The 24,323-nt window shown below is 37.8% G+C and overlaps 1 protein-coding gene across 19 annotated transcripts in view; it reads left to right on the forward strand.

Moving 5' to 3' along the window:
• The window catches only part of CLASP2 (cytoplasmic linker associated protein 2), a 146,286-nt gene that overhangs the window by 50,877 nt on the left and 71,086 nt on the right, over positions 1–24,323 (forward strand). For 14 of the 19 annotated variants that reach the window (XM_054273698.1, XM_054273700.1, XM_054273702.1 and 11 more), the window contains 2 exons: positions 7,342–7,488; positions 22,301–22,380. In XM_054273698.1, coding sequence (XP_054129673.1) covers positions 7,342–7,488; positions 22,301–22,380 — 227 coding nt within the window. Of the gene's footprint in view, positions 1–6,631; positions 6,837–7,341; positions 7,489–22,300; positions 22,381–24,323 lie in introns of those variants that run through there. The other 5 variants (XM_054273710.1, XM_054273718.1, XM_054273713.1 and 2 more) reach the window with 1 other exon arrangement.

The following is a 24,323-nucleotide window of genomic DNA, read 5'->3' on the forward strand; positions in this document are numbered from 1 at the left end:
GGTAATTTTACAGATATTGTAAATGTATAAAATATGGCAAGATTTGCAGAAACTGTCTTAAACTTTAATAGGTAAAAATTAGAAAAGTACTTGGGTTTACAGGAGATATTCTAGAGCTAGAAATAGGAATGAAGCTTTACTTGGGAGCAAAATTAGCTCAGTTGCTTATTTGAGCTTATTGCAGCTTTATTTGAAACCTGTAGTTAAGTCTTGTCTTTCATCCAGACAGTAGTAAGATAAACTGTAAGACTAACTTTTCTGTGGAGTTAGGAAAATAGTACTGGGGATGTTTTAAATTTTTTTGAATTAATCTTTTTTTAACATAGTCCTTCATGAAACTGTGGACCAGAATAGATAAACTACTAATGTCTTTGGAATATGCCTGTATTACATGTGGATAATTACTGTGGCATGTGCCATTGCCACTCCTAAATGTTTCTTTTTTTAAAATGTTTGTTAGGTCTAGTATTTTCTTCCTCATTTTCCTTCTTTTATTTTGTCCTATTCATTGAGGGTCATACTTTAAAAGAGATCAAATGCATACAGCAGAACAGATCAATGCATACAGCTTCCCCCAAAAGCAGGTGTGAGTCTCTTTCAGTGCTGTAACTGATTGATGGACTGTAGGAGAGCTGTATTTTGCTTCGCTTGTTGAAAAATTAGGGGAACTTTATTAAAATTTGAGATCAGATCAACAGCAAAATCTAACTGATAAGTATTTGACTTAATCCTGTTACTGACTCTTGCTCCCCTTACTTGCTGCCTTCTTGATTCTTTTTTTTTTTTTTTTGAAGACACCAGTTCACTGGAACTGCCTAAAAAAATAGCATGTGAAAGAATATAAGTTTATCTACATTTAAGAACTTTGGGGATTTTTTGAACCAAGTTTTTTTGTTCTGTAAACACTGTTCTCATTGGTATTTTTTTATCTCACCCATCCCTTGTGAGATTACTGCAGAAAAAGAAGTCTCTTCTGGTGGGAATTTGAGATTTTGTTGGTGAGCATCAGCATGTATTGCACAGAAGAGAACCGTTTGCCAGCACTATCATTGGTACAGTTGCTTCCTTCAGGAAGGCAAAGAGGAGCAAAGGAGTAAAGTTAAGTTCATCAATAATGGCCTCACGTTACTTCTGTGCCTCCACTGTTGTCCCAGGAAGAGCCATGCTCCATCACTGTGGGAAGCAGCTTTTGTTTGAGCATGAGAATTTGTCTCCCAATGGTTTAGGAGCCCAATACCTGCTGTGGCCTGGGGAGAATGCCAAGGAATGATGCCTTTATGGTAGATCTGAAGCTTCTTAGGTGCAATTCATCTGTCCAGCCATAGAGGTCTGGTGTCACCACGGGCCCCCAGCTGGGTAATTAGCATTGATTCCATGATTCTCAGCAGGCTGATCAATCACTTTATTATTCTGTACCTATTAAGAAACCCATTGCCCTTACAGACAGTCACGATACAGGTGGACCCAACTGGTCCTTCCTTCCAAACACCATCACCATTGGCCAATGAAGAAACCACCCTTTGGTAAACAAATCTCCATAACACATTCCACGTGTTCAACAGGTGCAGCAGGTGAAGATAAGAATTGTTTATTATTCTTTTCTCTGATCTTCTCACAGCCTTCCCCAGGACAATGCCTGGGAAAGTTGTGCCTGTTGCTCTCTGTGGCCAGAGAGCTGCTGGCACAGTCTGGTGCCACTGGAGGTGCCTTGCAGGATCCTCAGTGACCACGATCACAAGAACTGCAAGAGATCTGTGGCCTTCTGGAATGTCAGCTGGCCGCCAGACAGGATGCCCAGGACTGTCTAAACTGGTTTTAGATGACTGTGCTTAGGCAAATGAATCCTGTCCTTTGTGTCAGGACAAACAGATTTGGGCTGTATGAAATGCCTGATGTGTAAGGGATAAAGTTCTCACTCAATGATGTGGGGCATTGGCTTGAAGTATGGATTAGAGGGATCAGCTAACTTGATGCATGTGTAGCGCTTGCGGCTTCATTTTCATGCTTGACAGAAGTTGTTGTGGGCCACACCAGTTCATCTGGAATTGAGCTAATGATCCAGTCCCAGATGTTCCAAGTAATTGATGCAGTCTCTGCTTACAAGTCACTGAAGGGAGACTGGGTGGGTGTCTTGGTAGGCACAGAATGGGGGAGTGACTGGGAAATTTAAAAGAGTTCATCTACTTGGGGTTTTTCTGCTTAGGCAGGATTTTGCAGTTGTCCTCATAAATATTTTGTGATGTGAAAGAGGAAGTGTTAACAGTAGGTAAAAACCAGTATTTGTTGGCAAAGCTTATAATGATCAGTTATTGAACTAAAATTGATACAATTGTTTTGAATAGAAGTCAGTTTAAAAGCAGTTTTATTAAATATGTAAATATTAAGTGTACTGTGTTTTCTAGTTTGACTCTTGTCAGTCTACAGTAAAATACTGCAAGTTGGTGTTTACAACCCTAGTTATGTTAGATATGTAAGATGTTGCTACTGAAAACAGTATCTGGATTTGCCTTTATTGCCAGCTTTAGTTAAGTTTTACTGCAGGGGATCCAGTTTTTTCACCCTCATGGTGCCACTTGAGGATCTCCTTTAAGTCAGTTAACTTTTGATTTCCTGGTGCTGAGTAGCACAGGTAGAATATAGAGCTTGTATTTGCACTGCTGTGTAGGTGATACTGTGTTTTATTTCTCTGTTATTGACTATGACTTACAAAATATTAGACACCAGAATGTCACATTAGTTATATGATTCTTCAAACCAGCTAAGGTGGAGGCTTGAGTTGCAGTAACAATAAAGGTATTCTAATTTAATCTTCTTTGAAAATGAAATATTTTTTCTCTCTGGATATGAAAATTTTAGATTTCTCCCTAGATTCTCCTTGTCAATGGATATATCTTTACATTTACTGGATACATAATTACCTTTACTGCTGTATAGGCAAATCACAGTAAGTAGTTTATTCTGGAGTTTAAAATATTGGGAGTACTAGAATGTTCTTTGAATGTCAAGTTTCTTTATAAATGTTTATGCTTTGATCTCTCTGAATACTTCAGAAAACATACACTAGACATTTGTGATCTGGCCCCCAAGAGTAATGCTGCAAGGAAGATAGCACATAGATTTTGTTTATTTTTAGTTCAAATGACATAGTTTGTTTCTTAAGAATTTTAGTGTTTAATGCTCTGTGATAGTTCAAGTTTTGGTCTGTCTGCATGAATTTAATCTTCAAATAACTTTGGTAAATCATAAGATCTGAAAGTGTAGTGGACTTTAGGTTCTGATGTGTCCTGCAGGTTGGTTTGGTGGGTTTTTACTGGAAAGATTTCTTAGACAGTTCTTCAGAAATTTTGTAGAAATGCCCAGCAGTTTGTTGATAGCAGCTCACTTGGTGCACTGTACCTGCAGAGCATCCCCTATGGGCAGATATCTACCTGCCATTAGAAGAGAAAATTTATACTGCTCAGATCCTGAGTTCTAGCTTTGTGAAGGTTAAAACAACCTTTTCTTGAATTTTTTCTTTCCCTGCTTTGAAGTTGCTCTTCTGGAAGAGAGCTTGTACCAGAGTGAGAGCATTTGGTGCTCATCAGGTTTCTTCAGGAGTTTCTGGCAGTACAAGGTTCCAGGCTCTTCTCTGTACAGTGTGCTTACCTCCAAAACTCCCTATGCACTATGGTTTAAAATACTGTATATCAAGTACAAGAACATGTTGAGGCTCAGTGTCTTTGGTTTATTGTGTTTTGCTTTTAATATGTTCTGTGGGTTGCTAGCAATTCATACAGCTTTTTATATTTAGTACCTTGGAGCTTTGTTTTAAAACACTGTTTGGATAATGCTTTCTCAGCTGTCAGGTCTATTTGCATATGTAAAATTTGATACTCTGAAAGTGTTAAAATGACCTAGAATGAAAATTATCCAGTCATTTTAGAATGAAAAATGTTTGTATCTATCAGATGGCTTTGTTTTGAATTACCAGTTACATTTAGGCTTTTATGACTTCTCCTTATAGAGATATATTTTGCTTGTAGACTGCATAAAACTAACATCAGAGGCACAGTTTGATACTGAAATGCAGTGATCCCCATGCTCTGTGTTGGCTCTCAGGAGCTCCATCCCTGCTCCTCTGGCCAGCCAAAGGCTCATAGTAAAGCCAGATTGAGCAGAACTGCTCCTTGATTATGCCCTGGGGAGCAGCAGTTACAACTGGAACTGGGCTTCTCCATGCTGAAGTACATGGAAATGCTTTTACAGGAGCTACCAGCTAGTGCTTCATTGCAGATGAGTGAGAGCACATGGAAGCTGCATTGGAGGGGATCAAGTATTGTGCTCTGTTTTCATCAAGTGCTGTAAATACAGACTTCTGGTTTTGGATCTTCACAGTGTAAGGCATATTTCTGAAACTGGAATGTCCCTAAAGTTCACTCGGGATTTTGATGGTAAATCCTAGGGAAGCAAAAGTGTAAAGGCCTAAAAGGGTGGGGAAAACCTCTGGTTTCTTTAAAAGACAGTAAGAAATTTTCCTGCTTATGTTTATTTAAAAAATAAACAAATCCAGAACAAAAGAGGCTCAGCTGCATTGTCACTTTAGTGTTAATAGAATTCAAACAGATCCTTTTCAGCCATTAATTTTACATGCTTATGGTACTGTGCTGTTATTTTGGAACACTTCAAGTAACAGCACAGCAATTTTAAATTTATTTTAACATAAACCATGAAAAGTCTGGTTAAGAACAGCCATGTATCAGTGGCTTCAATCAGTTCTGCGTATCTTAAGAAAAATAGGCATTTATTTTAAAAAGATGAGTTTTATGTGGACTGAAAAACTGTATAAAACTATTTCATAGTGTAGATTTTTAATGCAGTGTTAACAATTGTTAAAATGTATGAAAAAATATTTTTTAACTAGGCAAAGTAATTTGACAGTATTACCAAGAAGATTATTTAATGTGTCCTCTAATATACACAGTGGGTCGAAACATTTGCTTTTGCATTTTTTTTCTGGAATTCTGTTTGCACATTTTGGGGTTGAGCAGTAACTCCTAAAATTACCCATCTTTGATACTCCTTCATAATGAATTGTTTGGTAAAAATAAAATTATTTTATCTGAGTCATTGGTTCCCAAAGTACACAGTTGTTTGGGGTTGTCTAGATTTTTGTTGATTAGGAGATTTTGCATAAATGAGCAAATGTTTAGTTTCTATTTTTAGGATTGTATTGCAAATAACTTTATTGTTTCAAAGGCTTGTGCAATATTTGCATATCAGTGCAGCATTGTAGAGCTGTTGGGTAGTAGCATGAAAGTCTTGCCTGTTTCTTCGTCAGATTTGAAAGTGCAGCAATAGAACCATTTTTATTTGCAAAGCCTGTTTTCACTTTTAGTCTGTTTTCATGATTCCATGCTCACGTGTCAGTGTTGATCTGATCATGCTGTTCAAAGATATTTCTAATTTAAAATTACCTGTAATGCTGCAGGTATCCTAGATACAAACCCTTGCCATTTACCCTTTTATGATAGTGTTTAAGTAATTTCACTTAATCTAGCCTTTGTGCTAGTGGTTTTCCTTGCTCAAATTCTTGATGTCTGGTTCTATTTAAGATAGTGAGAGTAAAAGCATCAGGAATCAAAATGTATTCTGGCTCAGCCCGTATGCTGAGCGGGAGTGCTGTTCCCATGGCAACACACAGGACAGTGAGGGGGAAGGCTGATGCCTTTTCCTCCCATTCGGAGAGTTTACAGATCCAAACAATTACTCTTAGCAAGATCCACCTAAAAAACAGTGTTTATAGGAGAGGAGCAAGTAATGTTAATGCAAATTGGTAATATGCATCCATATTTTTTTTGTGATGGTTTGTTTCTTTGATCATGGAGGTTCATTAGTGCAAAACACAGCTTTTGGCAAATGCTAGGAAAATGTGCTAACTATAGCAGCAGTGATGTTGGACACGTTAAATGCAGGGTGTTGTGACGTTCGATGGTGCTGCCAGTGCTGCTGGACAAAACCTTGCTATACCCTTTAATGTAAGCTGCCTTCCTCTGGGAGGCTGCATTGTTAAATATAGTTGACATTTCCCTAGGAGCAAGTACTGAATTAGCAAAGGGTAAACAGTTAACCATTCCAGAGATGATGAAGTTTTGCAATATATATATATATTTTTAACAAATGGCAGGTTTTAGAGCAGGTAATATGCTAAATTGGTTTTTCATTACTGTAGTGCAGCTGTGTCTCAGCCTCGCCCATTTTATTTATTATAGGAACCATAGGCTGGATGTTTTCTGTGCTCAAGCTTATAGATAAATCCTTCTTCCCTAAGTGGGTGGGGAAAACATGATGTTCTACTGTTGGAATATGTTGGGGTTCTTTTAAGGCACAGTATTTTGAATTGAGACTGTTTAGTCACTAAGCATGAATTTCTTTCATGATTAAAAATACACAAACCTGAAATTATAGGAAAGAGGAGTGCAAGCCCTCTTTCTGAATATTGTCTGCCTGTCTAATTTTTCAAACGAAGGATTGGAATAGTGGCAAATACCATGTGTGGGAATGAATTTATTTGCATGGAGAATTTTCACCTTTTCCTCTGGCGTTGGCTCCCAGAAGATGATGTCACCTTGCAGCTCATTGGTTGTGCAGCACCTAGTGCAGGGAAGGGAGAGAAAGATGCCGGCACAAATCTCAGTGGTGGATCTTGGGTGTTTGCGAGCCGATTTTGATCAAATCTTTGATTGGTACTAAGAATTTACTGCATGTGGCCATGTGAGGTGCTGGGTCCGTGCTAGGGCGAGGGGATTGAAGAGCTATCAGAGGAATGAGGCGGCTGATCTGCAAGAGGATCTGTGATTGTAAGTTGAAAAATCTGGGTGGAAGGAAGGAGACAGGGAGTGCTAGTTAGACACATTGTGGGAGGATGTGTAGCAGAAAATGCATGCATGAGTGAAAGAAGGAAAAGGAGAAGCATTTTTCTTCGGTAGACTGCAATGATAGAGATTATATTAAGGGCTTTCCTTTTGGGAAAATATCAAGAAATGATTAAAAAAATTTGGTCTGTGCAAAGATATTTTTCCTTTGTGGGAGTGGATGTGTAGGATTCATTATTTTATGCTTAGTTCTACTGTGGTTAATTATGAACCAAAAATAATATTTTATAAGAATGTGAAATGTGGAAAATGCTGTTTATCTCCCATTGTCATTTTATTCCTAGATCAGAGACAGCACAAACTGATAAATACTTGTTTTTATTTATGCATTTTGTGAATTTCTGTGAAATGTGAAGGAAAATAGTTTGTTAGGAAATGAAAATATGTCCATTCTAACAGCTCTGTTTTTATTTAACATATCTTTTCCTAGACAAAAGCTTTGATGATGAAGAGTCAGTGGATGGAAATAGGCCATCATCAGCTGCTTCAGCCTTCAAGGTTCCGGCACCTAAAAAGCCAGGAAATCCTTCAAACAGTGCAAGAAAGCCGGGATCAGCTGGTGGGCCTAAGGTTGGAGGTAATGTAAAGCTATTCAGATTCTAATCAGTGTTCCCAGAAACCTTGCCAGAGAGGCACAAAACAGAGAACTTTGCAAGGTGATGTTTAATTCATGACTGCAGTATTTTTGCAGAGCTGAGAACAGTAAGGGACCCTGTTTTATGTAATTATTCATCTGGAAAGGTGTGTGCATATCTGTCTGTTTTTGTGAGTGTACACTGAGCTTATAAAGGTCTCTTGTATTATAAATAAAATTAATGTCTGGAGATAGCATTTATGTTGGTGAATGGAAAAAAAATACATATATTTATATGCATATATATGTATGGGTGTCTCTGCTGGAATCCACACTGCACTTATTGTATATATAAATATCCTGTGAAATTCTGGAGAAGGTCTGTGTAGATAAAATTTTTACTGTAGGTCTGCACTGCTTCACATGGCTAGAAAGGATTAGCCATCACCCAGAGCCCTCATCAGAGGTGTGTGTTACATCTGGATGACTTTTATTATTATTCTTTTAACTGTCAGTATTGTGAAATTGGTTGTGAAATATAAAAAATGAGGGCCAAAACCCTTGGCAGGAATTTTTTGCATGGTGTAGCTCTAAAGCAGTGTATGAGGAATGCTTAGTAATTATGATCTTAGAACAGGGAAATCCGCATTTTTTTAGGGCGGGGGTAGCCTAACAAAAGCAACTGTTTACTGTTAAAGAAGTGGCTGCTTTTTTGATGGTTCATGTACACATTCAAAAAAAATATATAATTGTGTGGAAATACACCATGCTTCAGGTACAGGGTTTTTATGAATAAGTGATTCTTTTAGTAAGGGGTTTTTGTAAGAGTAATTTTTCCATGTTCCTATTCATGTAATCTCATATGTGATCTGCAAAGCAAATATAGAATTTGGAAGAAAATCTGCATGGCTAATAAGCTGCCTTAAGTATTTTCACATTACTAAGATACAGCTGATGTTTTGAAAATTTATTGGTTTTCAATAGTAATCTTAAGAATTCCTAATAAATTGAAAAGATTTCCATAGGACTGCATCAACACTGTCATAGTGTGGCTGAGAATTGATAGGAATATATATCAGAAAATACCACCTAAAAGACTCCATAAAGGAAATTATCTCATTGATATTTATTATTGTTGTTATTACTGCACGTAGTAAGTGTTATTAATGAGTAAATATAAATCAATAACTAATTATAATGTAATCTCTTTAACCTGAAGCATGGTGGTTTTTGCATGCAAGACTAATATGCATAGTACCAGAACTGAATGCTTAGGATTCCTGTTTATTTCAATATGGGCTTTTACTAATATTTTACTAAATATAGATGGTTTTTAATTTTTTTTTTTACATGTAGGCTTTCACTTTACATGCTCTGCAGTAAAAACATGGAGATACAAGGTGAAGGGGCATAAGAACAGAATAACCACTCACTGATATTTCAGTTTATCTAAAAATACAGTAGTAACGCAGATTAAAACCCCAAAAATTAGTACATTGTTTTTTCTCTTTTTCCTATATTGCCAAACTTAAATTAAAATTAAGCATGCCAAAACCAGAGTACTTTGGTCATTCCTTGCTTTATACCATCTCCTTTCAACTGAGGAAAATATTGGGGTGTGTTTACATACCAATCTATTTCCCTTCTTTTTTCATTCTGTAGGATGTCTGTAGTCAGAATTTTAATACATTATTTACAAATCCTGCATCTCCTAGCCTAATCAAGAACATTAGTGTAGAAGCCAAATGTATTTCTTTAACAATAAGGTCATAGTCTCTACCAGAAATGAGGAGTTTCCTGTAATAATCTTCATATGAACAATGACACAAGGTCAGACTAGAGGCCTGGGCAGCCCACATTCCCATCTGACAGTGGTCAGAAACGACTGCTTGACACATGTGCAAGAACAGGAGAAGTGTCTAGAGGCACACTGTCGTGATGGGACAAAATGCTGGTTTTAGAAACCTTTGTTCCACAGAGAGCCATGGTCTTTGGAGAGCCCAGTTAGGTCATCCTATTCTGTTTATCCTAGAGACTTCCTGGATCTTTATGGCTGCAACAAATCCTTGATGGTCTTTCACATCCAGTTTCTGTAGGATCTACTTCGCAGGTGCCTAAAGTACACCTGAGATTTTTCTCCAGCCTCAAAATTGCCATCTCCATGGATTTCATTTACAGTTCTGGAAGTTGTTTGCTCTTGCTGATGTAGTAAGAATCTGCTGTATCCTCCAGTCCCACATCCTTGTGCTCACCACTGCATTCCAAGTCAGTAGTCAGTGGGCGTGCCATTTCTCGCCTTTTCCTCATGAGCACTGGATGGGTATTTCAGGCTTTCACTGCTCACCTCGTGCTTCTGCCACCTGTTGGTCCTGCTTGTCCCTTTTCTCTGACTCTCAAATACCCATTAATCCATCTTCAGAAGTTGCAATTCGGCTTTGGAGGAAGAACTAGGAGCAGCTCCTTGAACTGTGTTGCTTTTTATTTCCCTTCCACAAAAATCTCCAGTCATGGAAGTGACCTGCAGTTGAAGCAAGTTTTTACTGCAGTTTCTCTTCTTCAGCCTTCTGTGACCAGGCAGAATTTAGTGCAGATAGAAATTGTGTTGAGCAAAGGCTGAGATTACTGCAAGTTCCATTCAGTTTAACTGCCTTTTATATTTTAAAGGATCCCAGAGATCCTTGTCATAGGATGTTGCTTGACAAAGGAGTATTTTCCAATGAGTTGTAGGTGGCAAAGTACAGTTTTTTTCCCTGGGTCCAGAAAGAGTTTGAGGCTACCCTGTCTTGAGGCTAAGAAAATTGAACTCCTTAGCCATGCCTCTGGCTTTCTTGCCTGCTGACACCTGCTGAATTATACCTCAGATGCCTGTGAGCTTGGCTTTTCATTATATATGTCATGGAGATAGTTCTTAAGGAAGAAATGGGTAATTCCACCACTGCCCAGATATGCTGTTCAAGTGAAAGGACCCATCTGATATTCAAAAAAAAATAATTTCTCACTGTTTTGGGCATTTTCCTTTTATTGTAGGAAATGTACTTTGGTGGCACTGGAAGTGCAACATCATTGTCCAGGAAGGCAGGTAAAACAGGTCTTATGTGAGTAATAGCAGTGTCCTACTCAGCCTGGAATTCTCTCTCCTTGTGCTGGGAATGACTGTGTCAGACATTTTCCTGTTAGCAGTTGAGATGGGAAGGTTTGAAAAACTTGTGGATTTGCTGACAGGCATGATCAAGCTTGCTGAAGACAGCTTGCCAAAAAAGTACCAGATCAGGCAGCCACAGTGGTTTCCTGCCCTGGGAGTAAAGAATCCAGCAGGCTGTTTCTCCTCTGGCTTTTCTGCTTGGAGATGTTCAGACCCTGAGCTTCTTGTTAGTGATGAATGAGAAGTGATAGGTCTTCCTCTTAATGGGGCAGTGCTTTGTTTGGCATATTTCTTATTCCATGGTCGATACACTTTGCCAAGTTAGACCCTTGCCAGCAAGCACAGAGCTGATCTGCTTACTTCTGATACACTTGCTCTCAGCTCTTCATTCAGGTGGTAGAGCCTCTGCAAATAGCTCTTTGCTCTAAAGCCTTCTTATTGCTGAGGATGTGCACTCTGTGTCCTGCCCTTGCAGAAATTGGATACTCAGGGGCTTTTTCTTGGCAGTATGGCTCAAGAAGCTTTTTAATGGTAAGGAAGACCATAATTTACAGTAGAAAAGGGCTTGAGTTCATGTCAGCCAAATGAGCTATATTCCTCTCCCTGTGCTGTTCAAGATCTCTCATAGGTCTTTGGCAAGTTCTCTTGCAAATTTGAAAGCCCTGTTCCAAGTCTTTTAGGGAATTGCCTGCTTGTATACCATTTGGAAGCTTTATGTAATCTAAGTGTGGGTAGCAAACCTCAGGCTGCCTTAACAAGAAGTCTGGCATCCTCTCTTTTCCCAAAATGTCAGTTTAGGTCAGTAGTCTTCAAAATGGGTTAAATGTAGAAATGGTGATTCCTCAAGAGAGCCATGTGGCCTTTGGAAGAAATGCTTGCTGATGAAATATAATCATGACTGAAATTTCTGTTAACTTTCTTTTGAATTTTTTTACAAAAACCTCTGTGGGGCTGGAGCATTAGTCTTAGTGCTGTAATTTGAAACAAGGTGGACTTCATACTTTTTGCAGCATTTTCAGCAGGAAGATACTGCATGGTATATTTTATCTGTATTTCATTGGGGTTTTTTTTAATCTTTAGTGCATTGGCGGGCTGGCAATATTATGTATTGGTTATTGCTTTACACTTTCGTTATTGTATCTGTCATTATGCTTTTTTCCCCTTCTTAATAAGACTTTTCATACTTTGTTAAAAAGTATTAAAATGGTGCTTATTTGCTTTTTTGGCTTGGTTTCCTAGCAGAAGGCATTTTGAAGCCTTTAGAGGCTTTAGTAGGACAAAGTTTAAATGAAAAGGCCCTGCATAAAGCAAGTTTGAGACTGAAAGATAGTTGAAGTTAACCTCATTAGAACTAGGTGCTGTAGTTAAGAAACATTTGTGTTAGAAGTGCTTCTGTAATTGTGGAACTGTAAATACACAAGGTTAGTGAATGGACTTGAAACAAGATAGACTCCTGCTCACTGTATCGATTGTCTCCAGACTCAAGAGAGTTCTATGTTCACTTGTACAAAAACCAAAAGAATTCATAATAATCAATGCCCACGAATTTTTGTTTTTTTAATTTCGAATTCTGAAGTCCATGAATATCTCCTCTGTTATTCTTGTTAGCCCTCATTAAGTGATTTCCAAAGTGCTCTCTTTGTTGTTTAAAATAAACTAGGATTCTTTTGGTTTTCCTTGTTCTACCTGGCCCTTTGAAAGCTGCTCTGAGGTAATATTAGTCAGCAAAGCACCCCCAGCATTCTGTGGCACCTTTTTTCCTTTTTGATTTCTGGGTGGTCGTGAAATTCAAGGATTTTTCTTCAACATCCCAGCTAAAAAGTCTTTTTGTCATTCTGAGCAGCCTTAGAGATTAGCCTTGGGTATCAGAGTCTGCATCACAGAATTTGTTACAGAATGCCTGTTTGCTTCCTTTTCCCCACAGTTAATGTCAATTAGCTTCCATCCCAAGAGATCCTTGCCCATGGAATTGCTGGGTTGCAATCCTATGATCATGAACTGCAGCTATTTTAACCTAATACAGAGTTCAGGGAGGTAGGAGAACTTTCAGCTTTCTGTGTTCTCTGAGAGTTACTGGATTTTGTTGTTGTTTATTCTCCTGAATGGCACTTGATGTTAGGGATCCCTTCCATATGATCAGTGCTCTGTTCTCCTTGGACATTATAAATGGTTGTGCAATCACTGGGATTTCCATTCCTGTAGCAAATACCTTCCTTTGCAGCTCTCTTCAGCCGGGGGATTGAAAAATCCACCTTAATAAGGCAACCGAATGAAAATAAACAAACATGATAAATTATGAATATACATATATATATGTACACACACCTTTACATATACCTTCAGAAAATATGTGTATGTGTCCCTAACACTGTTCATTAGCCTCTCTGGTTTCTGTGTGTCACTGAAGTAATAGTTCATACTACCCTGTTTTTCAGTGAATTTCTAGAAGTTTCAGAAGTTTCAGAAGTTAAACTGTAGGATTAATTATGTTGGTATAAGCATGATATTATATCAGTCTTTTCTCAAAAGGCTCATAGTTTAGAAATCAGCTTGTAAATGGGTAAAATAGGGAGAGAGTACCAGTGGAGCACAAAAGAAGAGGTCTGGAGATAAAAGCACACCACAAGATGTAGCCCAGCCTGCTTGTGACATCTCTGCCTGGGGTTCTTGTCCCAGACATCCTACTGGCAATCATGGTTGTACCAGACAGTGATGAGAATAAGGAAGACAACCCAGCCCTTGTTTAGCTGCTGACGCTGAGTGCTGATTATTTCAAGCAATAGGAAGAGGAAGCAATTTGTATTTTCATATGATTTAAACTAGAAGAAAAAAGAGGAAGGAGGGAGGAGCAAAGTGGACTAAAATCAGCTGACCCTGCTGCTTGGAGCCCTTATGGACTGTGACTGTGTTGAAGAGTAAGCAAAGACAACCATTCCAAAACATTCCTGCATTGCTGTTTTGTGGATTAGCAGGTGTGATTCCTCTTCATAGGGGTGGTGTGTGGGAGAAGAGGCTGAAGAAACCCATTTCATTTCTTTTGACAATGGTATATGCTTTCAAACAGAGAAGTAGGGAATGGAAATTATTTTTGTAATGGAAGTATTTGCACCTGTGTTGGAAATTATTTTTTGGAACGTATAAATTAAATGTTTTTTACAGTATAAGAGAAAAAACAACACTTCAAAGTGAAGTTATTTCAGCCTTCTGTCTTGCCCTAGTGAACTTCTAGAAGATCAACATGTATTATCTAGAACATGTAAAAATGGTAATTGTGTAGTTTGTGGTGACAGGTGGTGTAAATTGTTGTTATTAAAGTGTCTGTTGGAATTGTTCCAGAATGGAATACACAAATGGATACTGACAACGGTAATGAAAATTCTATATTACTGAAACTATTACATCACAGTATCTCAAATCATTCTGTTTTGGCATCGGAATTACAGATGGTACAAACCAATTGTTTGTGTTCCTGCATGCTCTCAGTAATTTCTGTAATGTAAAATAATTAGTACAATTTTCCCATTCAAATGTAAAACTAGTATCAAATTAAAGTAAAATGTAAATAGGTTATTAGGAAGTTACATTAAAAACTGAAAATAAGACTAATGCTATCATGTTCATAAAATTAGCCTAACTTCCAGACTCACCTGTTGAAACGGAACAAATGGGCCAGGGTTGCATATGTATGTCCTTTTAATTATTTATGAAAGCTGAGTGCCAGTAGGGAAAAGAAATACATGAGTGCTTTGAAAGATTACCATGGGAGCGTGAACATTGTGCATGAATAGAAAGATGACTGCATGAGCTTCCAGTTGAGTAGAAACCAACATTAATCAATTTGAGATGAGCCTAAAAAGTCAGGCATCTCTGTTCTCGCTGCTTGAGGAACTGCTTGTCTTCTACCACGTCCAAGTTTTGCTCTTACCTAATGTGTGCTGTCTAAACTTTGTGCTAAGTATAGCACTGTTATTTTCCTTGTTTTGTAATATTCTTATTTACTGTGTGCTTGGTAGATGTTTATTAATTGAATTGATGGCCAGAGCGTGTCTGTGAACAGCTAATATTATTAATCTTTTATACCTGTGAGACTGTGTACAAAGGAATTGAGGCTAAACTTATTGAAACTATGCATTCAGTGTTAGGAATCAGCTTCAGACATTAGTGACTAAGTTTCTTGCAGCATGTTATATTCAATACATAATTCCAAAGGAATTTGCATGCTCAAGAGCAGCTTCAAATTTTACCATATACGTGCTGGTGCTGTCATCTTCAGTCCACCTAAGAATTATTTTGTGCTTCCTCTTAGTACAGGAGTCCTGTATTTGTACCTGATTAACATGTCACACCTTAAGGCTTGAGATGTGCTATCCTAATAGTTGAAAATCTGGCACCACTTTCTTCCTTGTAAGTGCAGCTCACTCCTAATTTCTGCTTGTCCTTCCTGCTCCTGTTTTCTCATGGGATGTATAATTGCATGGAGAGCTCTGCTTAGCATCTCAGCCCTCAGACACAGCACACTCACTTGTTGGGTGGAAACTTGTGTTCATGAGCAATGTCTCTGGCATGTAAGAGGAATGTTTTAATGGAACAGGCACAGTACAGGTAGGCTGTTTTGGGAAGGTCTCTACTGTGTCTGCCAAATTTCCAACAAGGCAGATAAATTAAAGAATACAAGGTATTGTAAAGGTATTTCAAGATACTGTGCTGTTTTGTTCAGTTTATGCTGCTGTTCCAGTTTGAATGACTTTCTGTGTGCCTCACGGGTGATGACTTTTGGCATTGGAGGAAGTGGGGTGGACAAGTCAGTACAGAGTGAGTGTCAGTCACTGGGGCTGAACATGACAGAATTCATCTGTCAGTTTCCTTAAAGTGGGCTTTCTAGTGAACGCTTTTCTGTTCTGCTTACTCACTTGAATTGTTTTCTAAGCTGGTTAAAAACAACAGGAAGGCTTTGCTGGGGGCGGGGCGGGGGGAAGGTTCATTTGGGTTTTCATTTGGGTTAGTGTTGTATCTGATGATTTTAAAACATATTTCTGAACTTCATTTCAAAAACTCTAGTGGCGTGTGTTGGAGCAACTGAACGGGTTTGCTGATACTGGTTGCCTGCCTGGGTGTCGTTGTCAAAGGCAGTTCAACTTCAGGTTTGGTCTTCCCCAAAGCTCTATTGGCAGAGTTGTGGCAATTAGCAGCATGATCTGTTTCTTAACTTGTATAGCAAAGCCAGTAAGTGATGCTGACAGTACAAGTTACTTAAACTAACATAATTTTATCTAAGTTGGTCTAATTATATCCATCCTGTAGGCTTTACCAGTATAACTATCTGAAACTATGGTTCTTGTTTAAAAAAACAGTCTTGTCTAATGTTGATCCAAATGGTTTTTACTTGAGCAACTGCTGCTTCTTTATTGCTTTCAAATGTTTTCCTAACCTAAGGCAAGCTGAAAGCATCTATATACTAGGTGACTGTCACATGAAGATGAAAGAACACCTTTGTGCTTTATGCAGATACTTGAGACTGAAGAATACCTATTTGCTAGTTGTATGGGAGGTTTTTTATAGGTTTGTCAGTTGAAGTTCACAGATCAGTTTTTGAAACATGCAAATAAGAATATTTAGAATGTTAGAATCTGTTAAAGCAACAAGGTCTCTATGCACAGTGTATCAGATAGCTTTAGATAATTCAGTAGTTTAAAACCTGAAGGGAATTTTCAAAACTTCTCAGTCTCCAGCCAGTTTTCTGATCATTAGTTCCTGTTTTACAGAGCCAGACTTACGAAAAGATGCTATTCTAGACTATTTTTGTAATCTTATGATACCTGGAAAGATAAAGAGAGTCCTTTCTGAGTTACTGAGATTGAGATCAGTCTGTACATGAGGAGGACTGTGTATCACAGTCATTGCCTTAAAAGTCACTCTTGCTATCTCAGAGGTTGAAATTCAGATCATGAAGCACTGGAATTTCCTTCCTTGACCCCCAACAAATACCACTTTAAAAGTAAATAACAAGGCCTGACCCAAGGATAAACAAAGATTTTGCAAAGACTGAGAGCTACAGAAGATTCAGGAAAAATCCCAGTTACAGAGATTAACAGACAACAGAATGCACATTCAAAGAATTAAATATGACCTTTGCAACATCTGCTCACTATGGCTGGGAACAGAATGTGGTTATTATTGCAAGTATCATGCTGAAGAAACAATTAGGTTTTGTGCCTTCGTCATTGATAGGGTTGTTGTGATCTATTATTTATAGTTTGTGTGTGTGCACTGGCTTGTTTGTTTGTTTATCTTTCTTTGGTGTCAGCAGTTTCCTTAGATGCACTCCACTCCCTGCTGTGAGAGAGGCTGTCCATTTCACCATGTAGCTTCTGCAGTTGTCCTTCCTTGAGTTCATTTTAAGTATTGCTCTATTCCCCTCAGCCTGTACTTAGACTTTCAGCAGCTGTATTTTTTTAAGCTGCCTGGGCTAATTTCCTTCCTTGTCTTCTCTAACTCATTTGTATCCTGAGTCAGCTCTGGATTGTGCTGCTTTGGTGTTTGTATGGCCCCACAGTGAGGCAGACTAGGGAACTTGCTCAGTGAAACTATTCATCTTGGCCGGTTTATTTTCTTCTTGGTTTAGCCCCTCCCTTTAGTGACTTAGTGCTCAGCTGTCCCAGTGCTAGAACGAGAGAGGTCAGTAGGAGTGAGTGGGAGTTGCCAGTTCACCTATTATATGAAAAGCTGAGTAAGTACTTGAGCTTATCCTGGCCATTTATCCCACGCAGAGCTGAAGCTGCTGTCTGTTCCTAATTTACAGCTGATTGTTGATTAACCTACAAAGCCAAAAGGGTAACAGTAATTTTTTCTTTCAGTTAAGAATGAGCTGCATCTTTTGCTTCAGTCTCTGATAGATAAGAAATGAAGCTTTTGAGCTAGGTGAGACAAAGGCAAAACATTTTGTTGTATTTCAGGAAAAAAAAAAGTGCTCCCCATAATTTTACTCTAGGTATGTTTTAAATAAGATAATTGCCTACAGTTAAGAGATTTCTGATCGATAGAAGGCATCTGAGAAACAGTATCCCTTTCAGAGTTTACTAATGTTAAATTGTGATTGCATGTTATATCAGAAAATAGTTAAATTTTGTTAGGGAAATGTTTTGAGAAAAGGATTTAGGAACAAAAAGTGGAACAGAGTTTTAGAGTATTTGTTACTCCTGAGTTTCTATACCCTGAAGTACCCTTTTTTCACAGGGAACTTATTTTTGGAAATTTTTGTCGAAAGACTTATGAAAGTAGAAAAAATCAATTTGACTAGTCAAGGCCTGCTACCAAATACAAATGGAGCAATTTCTTTTGTATTTTCAGACCAGCACTTGTGTACTTTATTTAACAGTTAGGCATGCTTTGAATAAGCAGTTCTCTTTGGAAAACAGGAATACAAGTCCCAAATCACATTCAGCGTCTTTGTTTTTCCATATTGTTTTGTCATCCCATGATGTACAGATTTGTAGATAATACTGGGGAGAGCATCAAGGCAGTAGAGCAAGTGAACATTCCAAAGTTGTGATATATTGGAAGTATTTCAAGTGCTTTAGTCTGAAGAGTGGAAGAACTCAACCACAGGAATTAACTCCTGGGTGAAAAAATTGATTTCACAAAAGGCTGGGTAATTCCCTTGCTTGCATACAGTACCCTTTCTGGTGTTGAGTTATTCCCAGTGCTGAACTCAGCCTTATGACTGGAATAAACCTGCTTCCAAAAAAAGACTCCTAGGGCCTTGCAAAGTGTTAGAGACCTTTAACTCATGAAAGTGTCATCTCTGTTAGCAGTCTGCAGGAAGTGAGGGATATTTTTTTTTTTTTGCTTCCATTTCTAGACTCATTGAGCTTCAGTTTAAAAAACAAAACAAACCTGAAAATGCACACACAAAAAACAGAAACTTATCAAACCCCCACCACGCCACTGTAAAACTGAGAGGGGCTTCAGGTGCCGTGATACGTTTCCATTTCATGTCTGTCTGTTATGTTTGGTATATCCTCACCAGCTTCTTGAAGTGGAACTGAGGCTTCCAGGACTCTCTGAAAGTCTGTCTAACTAGAAGGCTTGAAGGACAAGAAAAAGTAAAGGTTAGGAATGAAAACTAACAAACAATGCAGATAAATGTCTTGCGTATATTTCTCTTCCTCTCTGTGAGAGAATTTTTTCTTCTCAGTCTCAGCTGAAAAAAAAGCTTAGTTGGATTCAAGTCCAAAGACAGGGTAATATAATTACCCAGCTGATGCGGCTCTGAATTTTAGCTGTGTGCTGAGCACTTAAAGATGTTAAAAATGCAGTGGGGTTAAAGCCCCCTAGAATTGTTTATAGTGTTCTTGCCTTTAGGAATGCAGTGGCTGAACTTGTCCCTATTTGGTCAAAGGACTGTGTGTTCTGTTGGGAGCCTTGAACAGGCACTGTTCAGTGGAAGGAATTAATACTAGAGAGAGATACAAGAAATTTGTAATCACAAGCTTGGTCTGAGAAGGTAAGCAACAAAGCAGTTTATATGTGTGCTCTGTCAGATATATCAGTTTGGGGTCTGGAGGCAGCACTGTCTGAAATTTAGAGAATTTAGAAAAGCTCTGGTGTTGCTTTTGTGGAGGAGAGTCAAGCCTTACAAAAGCATGAGAGATCCTTTGAAGGCATCTGCATGTGTGTGACTGTTATGTATCTTGTGAGCACAGTAAAATACTTTCTCCTGAATTGGGAAACAGCAGGTGGAGTTCTGTCATTTTTGATTGTCTCTACAGAAACAGTGACTTGGTAAACAGAATTGGTAAAAATACTTACAGAGAGATTAAAAGGGAAAGGGAAAAATTGAACAGTATTTTTCCTCTTTAAGCAGTGTGGACTTTTGACTTCTATACTATATGAAGAAAAGTTATTTCATACTTTGTTCTGGTATGCATATGCCATCATGTAGTTGAGGAGAAGGATCAGTGAAATAGAAGTGAAATGTGGTTTACAGTTAACTTTGAACCATATAATTTTTTTTTACCAGTCATCAAGATAATAAAACAGCTTTTAGAGAAAGAAGATTGGTTTGTAGATGTGAATTAGTTGTTGAAACTCAGGAAGATGGAGAGTTCTCTGTGTCTGGACTACGTCAAATGGATTTTAAATAGTAGTCTGTCCCTCTTCTTTCTCTTTTTGAAGTAAAAAAATTGTTATTCTTTGGATAAAGGATTTTCCTTAATCCTCAGGATGCATTACTGGATGATGTTCAGGTGCTAGAAATATCTGTCATGAAACACATGCTGTTTCCTAATTTTAAAAGGGATACTTTAGGGTAGACTGAAGGTGACAGCATGTGCTTACTTTGCAAGGGCAACTTATTCTTCTTTTAATCTTTATGATGTACAGCAGTGAGCTAGAAATACTTGAAACCCAAACATTTTTCTGTATTTTTGTGTTCATGGCCTGTATGTGTCAATTTGTAATGTTTCTGTAGTTTATTCCCTGGAAAAAAAAAATTGGTAAGTAAAGGATGGGAATGCAAAGTACTTTTTTCCCTGTGTTAGCATAGGTATTTTTGTATTTATGTAACTGAATAATAATACAGAACTTTTATAACCTTACTTTTCTATTTTGTTTTCATGACTAGGTATTGTGTATTGACTCTATTTTGTTTCTATGAGACTTCCTTAAATGTCAGAGTATTTATGGACAGACAAATGAGGTGATGATCTGAGCATCTAAGCAGCTGTTTGTACCACCTACTTTAACGTGGTGCCTCTGGGCCAAATTATTTCTTTCAAGGTGTCTATCCACAAAATTCTGCTCTGACAAGGATATTCTCCCTTTGAAGAGCTGTATAAGTTTGTGTGGCAGAAGGGTGTGTTCTGGGTGTAAATTAATCTTTCCCTCTTCATTTTTTTTAGCTGGTCAAATGGTCATTAACTTTATGGAAGGGTTTGTTCCCTCTACTTTCTGGAAGGAGAAGAAATAGGTGGTTATAGTTTCTTTTTGCTCTTCTGGCTGCCACTGGCAGTTGTGACAGATGGTGTTGGAGATACACACATTGAAATGTGTTGTGTACAGCATCTCTTTGCAGCATCCTTGAGCTAAGGCACTCAAAATCTATTAGATGTTCCTGTATCATACTGCAGGTACTGTGTTCAGGTTCTGTGTTTTTACACTAATGAGCCACAAAGGTACATGAGAGATCTTATTCTGCAAGGCAGTGTTGAGATCTAGTAAGTTTGCCACCAAATTTGAAGAAGTAGTGCACCCTGGTGCTTCCAAACTGGACATGTATACAAAGACAGCTGGCATTATTTCCTTCACTAGAATTAAGTGATCAGGGACTGTGAACCATGGTTGTTAGAGTGCAGCCACCAAAAATTTGATTCATCAAGAATTCCTAGCTTTTTGTTCTTGGTTGACCATTCAGCCTCTTAAATGCTTTTTCTTTATGGTTTTTATTTGTTCTGTAGTTAGTGAAATATGTATCTCCTCTGTGTGATGCCTCCATTTCATTCTGCCAGTTAGGAAGGACATTCTGCCATCTACCCTGTAGGCCTCACTCTGAAAGAGGCACTTGTTCCCAAATGCTCATTTGCTATGACAGATTATGTTTTTCCTTTCAGAAAGGAAATGTTCAGCTGGACTGATTCCATATGGTTAATATGTTTTGTCATACTACCTTCCTGATGCAATTATTGAAGATACTTAAGGATTTTCCAAGCTTCACCTTGTGCTTGGAGTTCTAGACTTGTAGCATAGCCTGGATTTGATGACCTTGGATTTGATAGCAAACTTGAGCTCATTTCTTTAAAAAGGGGGCTTTCTTGATAAACTGAGTTTTTTCAGGAGAGCAAAATCCAGACATTGTTTTCAAGTAGTTTTCTTGCTTAGAGTTGTCTTAGCTTCTAAGACAAGATGTTAATAAAATTTGCAAGGTTTACCAGTGTGAAACCAGCAGGTTACCTGTCAGTATTCTTCCCTGGTCCTTCTGCTGAGCATCTTTGGCTGTCATGTGAGAATAGTTCCATCATGAGAGGTCTGAAAATAAGGTCACTGAAGTTCAGATTTTGCTCCAGTGCAAATTCTCCTCACTGTGTCTTTTCTTTTGTTGTTGAAGATCTTGTAACCTTAAGACTAAGAAATGTACCTCACACTTCTTAGCTTCATGTTAGCATATGGAAAAGACAAAAATCAACCCCCAGACTTTCAGGATTGATTACTTAAAGCACAAATGCTAAGATGAAAATTCATCCTGAGGATTTCCATTTAGTGATAAATAGCTCTTGCTCTGGTAAATAATTGGAAATTTGGGGGTTTATTTTAGAACATTTTTATTGTCAGGGTGCAGGTCTCAGAATCAAATGCAAAGTGCTGCTAGAGGATTGTTATATAAAACATGTTTCCAGTTAGACACAAAAATAAAAATTATTGCACCATTAAAGTTGTCAAATTGGAAATTACTTGGAATTGTTCATTTGGGGTAAAAAAAAGGTAATTTTTTTTCTTATGGTGAAGTCAGAGTTCAAAGTCTTGTGATTCTACACACGATGTACAATTCTACACAAAAATGCAGCATTTTTGTAAGATGTATTAAATGTTTGAAAGTAGGTATGCTGAAAGATGGTTGTAAGAGATTTCAAACCTTGATGTATATTACATCCTGTTTAACAGTATTTTATGTTTATTTAGGTTCCTCTAAAGAAGGAGGAGCTGGAGCTGTGGATGAGGATGATTTTATTAAGGCATTTACAGATGTTCCTACTGTACAGGTAAGATGCTGTGTATATTCATGTTTGTCTTCAGAAATATGTTATTTGCAATAATGGGTTAACCTGCTTTTTAAATTGACATAATTTTACATTGTTCTAAGCAAGCATCATTACTTTTCCCTCTTTCTGACCTTAGAGTCTCCATGGAAAGCTCTTTATATTTTCCCAGGAGTTACCAAAAAAAGTGCCACCGTTTTTTTACTCTCCTACTAATTATTACCACATTGTGTTTTGGCTAAAATGCCTTATTGCTTTTCTCAAACTTTTTCAGGGAACTAGTGAAAGTAATTGGATGTTTTAATAAGAAAAAGATTACCTTGGTGTTTGGAAAGTTTGGGGCTAAAATTTCAAGGCATAATCAAGTAATAATAATATAGGCAAATAATTTAAACAGCAATAATTGTATTTTCAAATTCACCTGAATTGTAATGATGTGTGTCTGGTATACATGTCCTTATTCTAGTAATACTTTAAAAAATATTCTAGTGCCTTATTTTCATACTAATGAACTTGTTGGATTCTGAGTTCTTAATTAAGAAGATCAGATTTGAATTTCTATTCTTTTAGTGTGGGAATTGCATGTATTTGATACTTTCACATAGTTGATTCATTTAATATGTGTGTAGTGTACGAGGGCTATTTTGAATAAGTTTTTCTTGAGGGGATGAGGTGTGGAACACAACCAAAATCTCAGTAAGCCATAGTTGCCAAATGACAGAAGGATTTTGTTCTATTTTTATTTCCCAAGCATAGTTATTTGTTAAATCTGCTTCTGCAGGCAGCAATACTGTCTGCTTTCATGAGGGAGCACTCAATCTCCATGATCCCTGTCACATCAAGGAAGTCTTTGTCTAACACTGTAAGAGCTTTATGTATCTTTGCCTCTTCAGACTGTGTTAAGAATTCTTTGGAGGATAAAAACATGCAGCTCTTAATATTGTTTATCCCTGTTGAACAGAGCCATGTTCCACAGAACAGGGAATGTGATGCTTGTAGGTCAGTGCCTTAGTGTGTGCAGTCCCAAGGACAGAGTCCCACACAGAGTTCTCTGAATACTCAGGCTGGTTGGTAACACTGCAGGGACAAAACTGGGGTGACCACAGGACATAGACCAACACATGTTATTTTCTGTCTGACTGCTCAACGGCCTGGGAAGGCAGCTCATTCTCTAAACTGCAGGAGATAGAGGTGAAAGACATTTGTCTTTACTAATCTCCCTCAAGCTGAGGTGAAGAGGCAGGAGAGAAATGTGTGACTGACTCCAAAATTACCTATTTGTTACATGGATGAGCACACAAGAAAAAGATTTATTTTTTATTTTAGTGTCCTTAGGAATAATGACTTCCTTGCCAACTTCCTGTTTTTAGTTGAGGACAGTCTCTGATCTTTCAGAAAAAAAAAAACAACCAAAGCAGATTTCATGTTTTGCAACCGTGTTAATTGTTAAGGAAGTGCGAAATTTCTCTGTTAGACTTGTGAAGAAAGAATGTTTATGACCTACCAATATTGGTAGTTTACCAGTAATTATTCTAAAAGCATAGGACAGCATGAGGATGTTTGGATGTTACTGGGCCCATTCCTGTGTCTCTTCTGTTTTCATTACATTTATGGGTTTGAGTAGTGGCTTCAGTGAAAGTAAGAAAGGAAAACCAGATTCAATTCCGGATGAAGATTAGGTGCATTTGAATTAGTCAAATAAATTGAGATTACTTACTCTGTAGGTATGTTTTAAATCATCCTTAAAAGTCTCCAATGGTAGATCTGTCTTTTCAGTAAGCTGTTCATATGACTGCTCATCTTTTTTTGGGAATGTCATGTTGTTTACCTGTACCCAGTTTTTAAATCCTCATATTGAAAATACTTTCCATCTGTACGGTTATTATTCCTACTTGTGTTTGAGCTTTTAATTTTTCTGTCTTTGATGTTACAGTTGCCTTTAATGA

This window comes from Melozone crissalis, unplaced genomic scaffold (assembly GCF_028551555.1).
Source record: "Melozone crissalis strain CALT ecotype California unplaced genomic scaffold, PUWL_Pcris_2 ptg000016l_1, whole genome shotgun sequence".
Classification (NCBI taxonomy): domain Eukaryota; kingdom Metazoa; phylum Chordata; class Aves; order Passeriformes; family Passerellidae; genus Melozone; species Melozone crissalis.